Source organism: Meleagris gallopavo, chromosome 10, assembly GCF_000146605.3.
Source record: "Meleagris gallopavo isolate NT-WF06-2002-E0010 breed Aviagen turkey brand Nicholas breeding stock chromosome 10, Turkey_5.1, whole genome shotgun sequence".
Lineage (NCBI taxonomy): Eukaryota > Metazoa > Chordata > Aves > Galliformes > Phasianidae > Meleagris > Meleagris gallopavo.
In genome coordinates this window covers 17,498,031-17,508,952 of record NC_015020.2, presented here as the reverse complement: position 1 = coordinate 17,508,952, position 10,922 = coordinate 17,498,031, and the positions used below count along the sequence as shown (strand labels likewise).

The 10,922-nt window shown below is 36.5% G+C and overlaps 1 protein-coding gene and 2 non-coding genes across 6 annotated transcripts; all 3 read right to left on the bottom strand.

The window, feature by feature from the left end:
* RABGGTB (Rab geranylgeranyltransferase subunit beta) lies at positions 1–10,889 on the bottom strand. 4 transcript variants are annotated; one of them, XM_010716008.2, is made up of 8 exons: positions 10,728–10,889; positions 9,475–9,672; positions 7,032–7,137; positions 5,806–5,858; positions 5,611–5,721; positions 3,652–3,777; positions 2,763–2,912; positions 1–1,303 (listed from the first exon to the last, which is right to left on the bottom strand). In XM_010716008.2, the coding sequence occupies exons 1-8, from the start codon at positions 10,872–10,874 to the stop codon at positions 1,163–1,165; spliced, it is 1,032 nt and encodes a 343-aa protein (XP_010714310.1). In that variant the 5' UTR covers positions 10,875–10,889; the 3' UTR covers positions 1–1,162. The 4 variants fall into 4 exon arrangements, with proteins under 4 accessions (XP_010714310.1, XP_019474247.1, XP_031410731.1 ...); XM_019618702.2 differs by lacking the exon at positions 10,728–10,889 and adding an exon at positions 8,038–8,132 and having other exon boundaries at positions 9,475–9,670; XM_031554870.1 differs by lacking the exon at positions 1–1,303 and adding an exon at positions 1,310–1,705.
* On the bottom strand, positions 8,483–8,567 carry LOC116217015. The gene has a single exon (XR_004160852.1). It is a non-coding gene; the product is annotated as a small nucleolar RNA SNORD45 (small nucleolar RNA).
* LOC116217014 lies at positions 10,527–10,609 on the bottom strand. The gene has a single exon (XR_004160851.1). It is a non-coding gene; the product is annotated as a small nucleolar RNA SNORD45 (small nucleolar RNA).
* Positions 10,890–10,922: the final 33 nt, after the last annotated feature.

Here is a 10,922-nt window from a genome sequence, read left to right as displayed (position 1 = left end):
AATTGTCTAAAAGCTTCCGGTGAAATAAAGGTTTAAAAAAAAAAAAACCATAATATTAGAGCATTCAAATAGTCTCTGAATTTCCAAAGAAGTTATTGCCTTATTCTCTACTAAGATGAATGGGTTGTATATAACTAAGCAGCTGGTGATCAAAAATGTTGAAATAGTTTTATACCTCCTTTAATCATACATACAGAGATTATCAAAGACAACTTCTTCCCCCTCACAACCTCATTTTACTGTGAAATGAAATTCAGTTTCAGACAGTGCAGGACGATGTAAAATAACACGCAATTTTAGGGCTTCTACAAAGACAAAAGGATTTCATCTTTCAGATGACTATTTTCCATGGCTAATTTAATTCTCAATTACACCATAATGAAGTGCTGGCAATTTTTGTCTTAAAAGCTGCAAAACCAGAATTTCAGTCCAGCAACAAATTTACGGTCAGCACTATATTCAGCTGCAAGTCACTTTCCTATGAAGAATTTCTCTATAATGATTAACATAGCAATTTCTAATGTACATACACTCAAGGTATGCTCCATTTCAACTATCAGGAGAATTTTGTCAAAAGGAACTTCTGCAGAAATAGGAGTACATTCCTGTATTTAATAGAATCATTTTTTGTCGCTTTCACTGGTAATAATTAGTATCAAAAGAAATAGCTTGCATCTGGTATATAGAAGTGAGGCCAAGCATGAACATTAAGAATTACACAGACAAATGTTTGGCATTAAGTGCATGGCTTCAGCTGGGTGGTTCTTCTTCCTGTAATCTTCTAAAGTGCTGTGTGATACACTATCAAAACATGCTTGCATGAAGACAGATGCTATCATGGTTGACATTGCAGGAATAGAAAAAATTAAGCTAGTCACACTACTGCTTCAACTTGGTTATTAAAAAAAAAGCCTATATATTTAGATACAGATTGAAATGTTTCTACATCTCTTATGTACAACCAACGAACATATTACACTCAGAATACTACAACAAGCCTGTTACAATACAGTTCACAAAGTGACAAAGCCCACAGTAAAGGTACTGTGTAATGTAAACACATCTCAAAGAAGAATATTAAGAATATTCTAAGCTTCAAAGATGACTTCCAATCAGTAAAACCAAACCAAGAGGGTGTATCAATTTGCTGTCTCCATGAGATTTAGCTCACAAGCTCAGGCTGTACATTTATTCTTCGAAGGACATCTTCTGGCATACAGAAGACAGGATTGACAGCCTTAATTTGTTCTTCCCCAAGTAAGGATAGTCCAGCAATTCCAAACAAAGTGTGAAATGGATCCACCTGGAAGACAAAGTTTGTGTTCATTTCCAGAAGAACAATCAGTTTTCACTGGTATGGAATCTTCTGTTTGTTAGCAAGAGAAATACAAGCCTGTGTAGCTCAAGATAACTCTGCAACTGCAGAAACTTCCATTTGTGCTTTTGAGCTTGTGTAAGCCCACAGGCAAGGCAACTCCACAGTATGAACTTACAGTATATAATCCACTCAGAAAAGCATTCATCTCCACTTCCATACAATGTCATAAGACAACAGAAGCAATTACAAAAATAACATTAGTAGGCTAATATGTTCATCCGCAAGTATCACTTCCTCATTTTGCTCTTCAGCAACAGTATAACGCTGTTTAATGGTCTCTGAATAATGAGCTGTACTGCAAAATCTTAAGAGGAGAGTGACAACCTACTGTTAAAATGAAAAGTAAAAACAAACAAACAAAAGAACAAGAAAAGAAACAGAAGAGATCACCAGTTATTTTATATCAAAGTATTCCTACACTTTACATATTTCCCCTGAAAGCCCGTATCATCACATAACTGCAGCAGACTATTTAAATTCTTACGGCACATGCATCCTGTCAGTGAACTTAGTCATTCTACAAAATCCTATTCAAAATTACCTGGTGCAGCATACATCCTGTTTGTAATACTGGAATTTCTAAGTCTTTTCACAGAGGTTCTGCAGTAAATTGCAGTAAACTGAGCTAGTTTATCATGTTATAGCCACGTACGTGAAATCCAACGACTAGATCACAGCCTAAGTGGTTAAAAGTACACTGGCACAGCCAGCCTTGTCATTAGATGTCATAGACATGATTTTCCAACCTTTCACAGATAAACAGCCATGTATTCAAGGGTATTTGCACTAAGATCACATATTTATTTGACCAGCACCCTGTACAATATGAATTATTTATGCTTCAAACCATAGAGAATACAACAACTAAACTATAACTACTCTTTCAGTCAAGGAGAAAATTAATACCAGCCTCTTCACAATGCTGTCAGAAAAGCTTCCTCCTCATTTACACCAAGGCCAGTGAAAGGATTTATGCAGTGGCGTGCAACTATTCTGAGTATTTACTCAAGAATTATTCAGATCAGACAAGTACCAAGAGATTTGAAGACTACTTAACTTGTGGTAACCTCTAAATGCCTGCAAATTGTTGAACTGTGTTTTCACCTAGATCTTCCAAAAGTCTTCTGAGAAACAGTGTGGTATGCATTATGGGGACAGTATCCCATACAGAAGTCAGCTGCTATAGTGCATGTGCAACATAGCGCTGCACGTGCTTCCTATGTGAGCCTTTCAAAGCAACTGTACTTTGTTCCTTCCAAGCTGCAGATGTTGCAGTTCTGCAGAACACAAGTATCTGGATCATGTGTTACATTCAAACATGAAACACACTTTTTAAGTTGAGAATTTCTATTATGCAAACTTGACTTAATTGAAGGTTATTTACCATATCTCCTGGTCTGTCAGCAAATCCTCCAGTCTCCTCGTCCTGGCAAGCCAAAATAAAGCAGCGCAGTTTCTCTCTGTCAATCCAGTGCAACCTACCAATCATCTTCAGAGATGCTAGAACCCACCATGAATAACATACATCAGGTAACTGGCAAACAGAGAAGCAGAGTATTATTTGATTTCATCGTTAACATAACATCACAAATTTGTGATTCTATGAACTCTGAGCTGTGCTGTCATAACATCGCTTCACAGAAACAATGCTTCTCTGGGGTACAGGAGGCAAGTTTCTGGATGCAGTTTCTTTTTAGATAGCCTCTTGCGATTTTCAAGAAACAAGACCACAAGAATTTTATTTTGAAACAACCTTCATCTCATGTTGGACAGGCTAAAAATCTACATCACCTTTGTCATGAGCAAAGACAAGTTTCATATTAAAATAAAGAAAACAAGCTAATTTTTTTTTTTTAATATTTTTGAATATTGATCAGTTGTCTATTTGCCAGTAAGGATTACTGTAAGTTACACAATTTCTTACTGTAACATAGAACGCTATTATGCACAGGATGCCAATCAAATGAAACAATTTTTGTACAAATTCTACAGAAGGGATGATCATTCCCACTGCCAGAAAATATTCAAGGCTTGATTTAATAGGACACTGGTTGAGTTGGCCAGCAAGACATATTTCAGTACGCATACTTTCCTGAACTGAGGCATCAAACTATGAACAGCCAAGAACTGCAGGGTAAGTGCTTGCAACGAAATGAATCAAAATAAAGGCCTGAATCTTTTGAGGAGTTTACTAAGCATTTCAAAATAACACTGTATTCCAGAAAAAATACTCTATATTAAGCTTTGAACAAACAGAATAAGCCATCTAATACCTTCTCCGGACGCCCGTTGAGACCTCCAGAAGGTAGCTGACGTTCACAAAGCCACCAACCCAGCAAGTCAACATTTATTTGGTGCAACTGGTCTGTAATAGCCAGAAATCCTGTGCAACAATAGATCTAAAATTACAGACATAAATGTTTTGTGTATTTAAAAACTAAACAGCTAAAGAGACTAAACACAGGAAGATCTCGAAGAATACAGTCCTGCAAACAGGATATAAAATAAGCACACTTCACCTTTTAGCTAATTTCATTTTTTCCTTAAAGGCAGATATTAATCTCACAGTTGCTTTTGTTTAAAGAGTTCCAGTAATTATAAAACTTCTTACTGATGTAAGATACTAAACTAAGATTTCCAAAAAGATGAAAAGTCAGAGCAATAGTGTTTTATTTTAAAACAAGCTTGAGCACTCAAACTGCTTCCTAAGGTCAGACAGTGCCTTTCTGACAGCTCTGTGGCCAGCCTACATTCACATATATTTGCAGAATCACAGAATGGCATGCGTTGAAGGGTCCTCAAGGATCACCAGGCTCCAAGCCCCCCCCCTGCCACAGGCAGAACCACCAACCAATAATCTCTTTCTCTAAGGCTTATGGAGGGCAAACTGAAGACCAAATGAATTCTCTGACAGAAAAGGGTTACTAGCAATCATGAATGTTGCAGGCAATCTTAAGTACAACTATGGACTCAGCAGGCTTACTTTAAGTGCCACGTAATCCCTGCCTACTTTACCTCAAAAGTAACACACGCAGTGCAACAGCATACTACCAACACATTTCAGGCAGTCACTGAAAAGGGAACCAGACACAAACTGCAAAAGAAAAAAAACCAAAAAACCCACAACAAGCAAACAACTTCAACTGAAGCCTATTTATAACCACCCCTTCCTGATCAGAAAAAACACCCCCAAATAGACAACCTCTTGGAACACCAGGAGTGCTCCAGCCATTCAGACAATGCTACTCTAGATGTAACTCACAAGGAAAAGGGGGAGAGAGTGGGAGCTGGGGGGAGGGTGGGGCAACCACCACCCCTCTTCTCAACACAGTAACTAATACTACTCCCACTTACGTAGGCAAACCCTGGCTACAGTACTGCTCACTGTATTTATGCAAAATAAACAGGTGATTGAATCAGTTTACCAAGGTTGGACCCACTGATAAATTTAAGTTAGGTGCAACAATCCCCTATATGTAAAAAAAATAAAGAAAGGAAGTTATTTCTTCCATGTAATTTTTCTCTTGAAAGAAGATTCTCTTCCTGATAAATCCTCGAATTTCTTTCGGTTGCATACTCCACCCTCTTTTCAACTAAATTTTACTGATCATTTTTCATAAGTTGCCATCAGCTCTCTTCAGTGCCTGTAACAAAACACTGTAGAGGTTCCACTGTAGAGTCACCACTTCTTATAATTTACTTTGCTCAAATAATTAATTCTTGCAATTTAAGAGATTAAAAGATTTAGTTGTCACTTATTCTTCAGTTCATCTGATAAATATCAAACATACACACTTCATTTACATGTTTCATTAGAATTTGTGGTAATCACTGCAACATGTCACAATGTTTTTTCCCCCCCAATTAAGTTTTTCTTTTCTAATGTCTACATTAATATCAATTCAAATTACCTTTAAAACCTCACACCAACTATTGGCACCACTATTTGGATGTCATTCAGCCCATACTGGTAATCTCAAATACAGTCCTACAAATTGCTCCCTTATTTCTATTTTTTCTTTCCTAGATTATAGCCTCCTGAGTTCTAACCAACTTCCCAGATGTATCCACCTAATTGCTCCTTCACTTTAACTAAAAGACTGGGAACTGTCATTTTGAAAACAAGAAAGTTTCCATCAACTGGCATCCCTGATCGATGCCAAAAACAAACATTCAGAGGTAGTTTGTGATATTTAATAATTTTAAATATTTCCATACAAAATAAAACTCACCTGTCCTGCATGTGACTCAGAACCTGGCCTGCAGCCAAATCCTCCATCAAAGTTCATACAGGACAAAACAAATTCTACTGCTTTCTCCACGTCAATAGCATCCAGTTTTCCCTGCAAGTTAAAAAGGCAACCAATATATTTTATGTTCAGCCAAATTGTTTATTGTACTTGTTCAAGTTATGTTTTGGAACTTACTAGAAGCGCGAGAGTTGCTGCAGCACAAAAGGAGAACCTTGTATCTATTTCTCCTAAAAAGATGGAGGGCAGGAAATGAAATATTTTCATTAAAAACAACAATACATTTAAATCACCACTGAAAATATGGAACAAATGTAAAAAAAACCTGTACGGCGACAATGAAAAGCTTACTTTTCAATCCACCAATTATTTCCTCAATAATTTACAAAGTGCACACTACAATTCACATATCTGTGATTACCGTACGTAAAAACTCACTATCTGCACTCAGATGTATATTCAAGTCAATCCAACTAGTGGCAACTTGCAAACAGCTATGTAAAAGTTTATCTGCAGTACTCTACTGGATAAAGGCAGAATAGTAGATATTTAAAAACAAATAAAAAACACCTGAAACAGGTCTGCCTTTGATGCTTTGGGCTCTTTGACACCTGAGCAGGAACAGAAGCCACTTTTGTTATTACATGAAGAGTAAATCAAATTCCAAGTTTTCTTTAGCACATTTACACCTGCATGCTAAACCAAAAAAACTTCAGCAGAATGATTGCTGAGAAAGTTCGTAACATGACTCTCCTAGAGCACAGGGTAAGACATCACTAGCTTCCAGCAGGTACATACACTCACCGTGACACTGCCTGCTAAATTTTACTAGGACAGTACAAGTGACACACGATATACTTTATCAAATGAAGCTTTCCACAGAAATAAGTATTTTTATTGACTCAATGGTTATTCTACAGCTTGAAAATTACTACTTTTGTTCATAAAGAATTTACATGCATAAACAAAAATACGTATTAGTAGATAATGATGAGTAAAAAAACAGCTTGTGTTTTTTTTTTATCATTTCCATGTAGTGAAAGCTGCCTTTCATAGGAGAAAGATCATAAAAGGAAGGCCATGAAATAGCAAGCAAAAAAACCCCAGAAAATAGCGCATCTAGGATATAGTAGTACTGTTAGTTACAAGTGCCAAAGGTTTTTTCCCTAAGAGCTCGACAATTTATTTTTTTTTAAAAAGGAACAAATCTTAAAATATTTCGAACAGGAAAGAAAACTTAAGTTTGTCCTTCACAAAACTTTTTTCCTTTTTTTTTATTTTAAACAACTCAGGAATTAAGTTTCCATATACAAAAAATATGCAAAACTACATCCAAGAAAACTTAAGTTCATAGACTTACATGTGTCAACAAAAGCAATACATTTTTACAATCCAAAATTTACCCCATTTGTCTCCAGCAAATGATCCATCTTCCTTCTGCAAGCTCTGTATATACTCCACAATTTTATTTACATCGACAACATGGAGACTTTCATATAAGATCAGAATCTAGAACAGAAAGCCACAGTAACAATCTAAGAGAAGCAAAGGTAATTTAGATTCATTTATTAACAAATAAAAAAATCCAAATCTGTCAGATACTTCATTTAACTGCTTCTGACTGGTACCTGGTAAGCTTTATTAAAATTAGATTCACTGAAGTTCATCTATCACTATCCAGAAGTGTCCCAAATGAAAACAGACAACTCTTGTTGGACTGCTCCATGTTTCGTTGCTTTCCAACATTCCAGCTCTCCTTTCAGAGGCATAATCTGGCTTCTTTACTTTTACATCACATTATGTACAAGAGAGATTTGATTATGGGTGAATTCTGGGATGCAATAACATCATTCCAGAACTTAAAATCTGCAGTTTGTGCACTGCTGTTATTTGTACGCCTGTAAGTGAAGCAGACAGTAACTAGTATCACTTACAGTTCAAGTCCACCAAGAGTGATTAGTATATGGAAAATATATTATTTTAAACATTTAAATTTGAAGTACAGTAGCAAATTGCAACTCTTCAAGAAAAAGTATAAACAATGTGATTAGACACGAACTGCACAGTGAAGATACTCTGAATGAAGAATAGGTCACAGAGTAAAGAATGCAAAGATTCTCAATTAGCACTGATTTGAGCCAATAAATTAAAGATGGAATGTCACGTGGACACAACAGTGCTGCTTCTGAGCCCCAGTTGGCTTCATGTTTTTACTCACAACTTCTGTAAGTTCTGAAAATTCATTATAAGCAGTGTAACAGAACAACTGAAAATAGAAAGAACAAGTGAAACTAAGGAACACTGGAAAACTGAACCTAAGAACTACCAACAGCTATGACTTTGAATTCCTAAAATTAAGAAGCTGGAGTATCTTAATTGCCAGCTATTATTTAATTTAAAAATACTTACGGGAATGCAAAAAAAAATCCACAAAGCAACTCCAACAGAACATCCAGAACGACAGCATACTCCTTCAAGAGCTAACCTGAACACATCACTGTTAACTGAGATCAAAGGAAGATGTGGTGTTACCTTTTCAACATTCTGGAGATTTAGATGGGACTAAAAAGACTTTGTGAATCGAGGCCATGCTCATTAACACACTGGTTATGTTTAAAACTTCACATCAGCAACAGCTAACACTTCTCAGCTTTACATATCTAGAGGTGCACTGTTGACACAAAAATATCTCCTAATAATATCAAGTATTAATCTAAGAACTATGTGCCTCTTACAAAAGCTAAGACTCAAATTGCCTTCCTTCTCTGCATATTTAATTAGACTTCATGAAAGGAATTTGATTGGAGTGTTTGGTAAAACTCGAAGGCTGCTGTCTAAAGAAACTTAAGTTTCCTGGGTCTCAGAGTAATTCTAGAGCTAATGTGCTGATAAACATCACCTTCAGATCAGATAATACATGCCAGCAATCATCACTGACCCAAGAAAACAACATTTTCCTGTCCTAAGGATTTAAAAACTAACACCTTAAACTCAACATTTTCTTCCTAAAGCCTTATTTATGCTACCTTATTTATTTATAACACCATTTAAGCAGTACTTCCATGAGCTTCAATTAGAGATACACTACGTAATCGAACAAGCAATAGTTTAGAAGCATTTGGCCTCTACGTATTGTTTTCCTCAGTTTGTGCAAGAAGTAGGAAAAAAAGAAACAGACATTAAATCTACCGTAGAGATAGCTATGGTGAAAATGTACAATTGAAAATAATTCATTTTTCTCAGGGAAGGAGTAAACATCAAATAAGTAAATAAAATGCTTAGGAGATGATATCATTTTTTAAGTACACAGAAATAAAACAGATTTGAGGAACACAAGAACTGGCTACTATGATGTTCCATTTGTATGATACCAGAATGCTACACAAACGCACACACAAATATAAATCATTATTTATCTAATATTATGTAATTATTTTACATAGCAATTGCATACACGTATGCATATTTGTTAATATGAGTCAAGTTTTTGAAGCACACACACACCTTTCACTTCAATATACACTAAGAAAGATTAACAAAATTCAGGATTACGCAAGATTCCAGTAAAGGCTATAGCTAAGAAACATTTTGAGATGAGTGTTATGAAATTTATCAAGAATGCAAACTCATCATTAAATGAATATTAGAAGTGCAATATCCTTAGATCTGACCACTTTTAAAGAACTGACACAGCTAAGCCCTAAAGTTTTGTCAATTGGATTTATTTAATATTCTTTAAATAAGGTACTGAAAGAGTGTTTGCTATTAGTATCCAAACCAGAGTGTTGGATATCTGCAATCATCAAAATCATTACACACAAATGGTTGTCTCTACATTGCTTTTACCTGGACAGCACTCAGGGTATACAGAAGATGGGGATCGTGACCTATGCTGGCACTTATTCCACCACATTCATGCTGACACGATTTGATGAATGCCAGAATTTCTTCTTTGTTCATTCGGTGCAGCTGTCCCATGAGATCCATTGCTGTCAGCCCCCAATAAACACCGCTCATCCTCAAATACTCAGACATACAGTACTCCTAAGAAGTGCATTATTTTAGTTTGTCATCAGATAAACGTGCCACAGAAGTAAAGCAATGGAAATACATTATTTATATTTGGTAACATGCCAAATATTTTCAATCCTATAAATGACTTAGAATGTATTTGCCACCCTTACTCTGTATATTATGCATGTGTGTGCATAAAAACACACGCACGTACACATACACTAAATTCCCACCCTCCCCTGTATTACCTGTTTTAGAAGCAACAATCTAAGCGTCAAGTTAAATACATGCAACCAGTAAGCCACCAGCTCATTTCAGATTATTAGTTACTGTCCTAGCATCCAAACTACCATTCAAATTACAACCTCAACTAGTCTCAAAAATAAGGTCATTTAATGAAACTTACTAACAAGTGACTGAACTGCCACAATCCAGTGTTGTACAAGGAAGTAAATTTGCAAATATATATATATATACACACAAATACATAAATGTTGTTTACTCCACCTACACTGTCAATTAGCATTGTTTGGTGCCAAGCAGTTCTTACAGCTGGCAGGTTTTAACCACAGGTACAGCAATGCAGATAGTAAGGATAACCACAATGTTTCCCCCCCAGACATGCAGTTATTAACGCTTCTCACCAAGTAAAGTCCATTTGCCACGTGCTCCGTCACACCTACACAAGTGACACCAGACAGAAGCATTCCCTGCACCCAGTACTCATAGGGCAGTGTTGCAACGCACCTCAGCGTGCTGCCCTACCAAGCCACATATGAATACAGCTGTGCTCACGCATTCTGGTGGATGAAGGCACAACTAATTTATTAACTAATTACTAGTATATATAATAGTATATATTAACTAATAACTAGTTTATTTCCAAGGTCTCAGAGTAATTCTAGAGCTAAACTGGTAATCTTCACTTTTTTGCTCAGATAATACATGCCAAAACTCATCACAGACCTAAGGAAATCAACAAAGCCTTCTTCCTCTTATACTCCGGACCGCACAGAACAAGTAAATAAGGGTTACTGCTACCATTAATAAAACCACAGCTGTGCTGAAGCAAAACCGATACCCACGTAATCGTCTTTCTTTGTTCCGTACGAAGCGATGTAGTCCGCATGTTTCTCTGAAAGCAACGTGCTTGGAGCATCCGGCTTTATTACCACATCCTTCTGTGGCGTCCCCTGTAAAAGCACCAACGAGGCGTTATCCTCCCGAGGCATTGCAAACAACGCGTCCGCAACAACTCGCGCACCGGGCCCAGCCGCCCG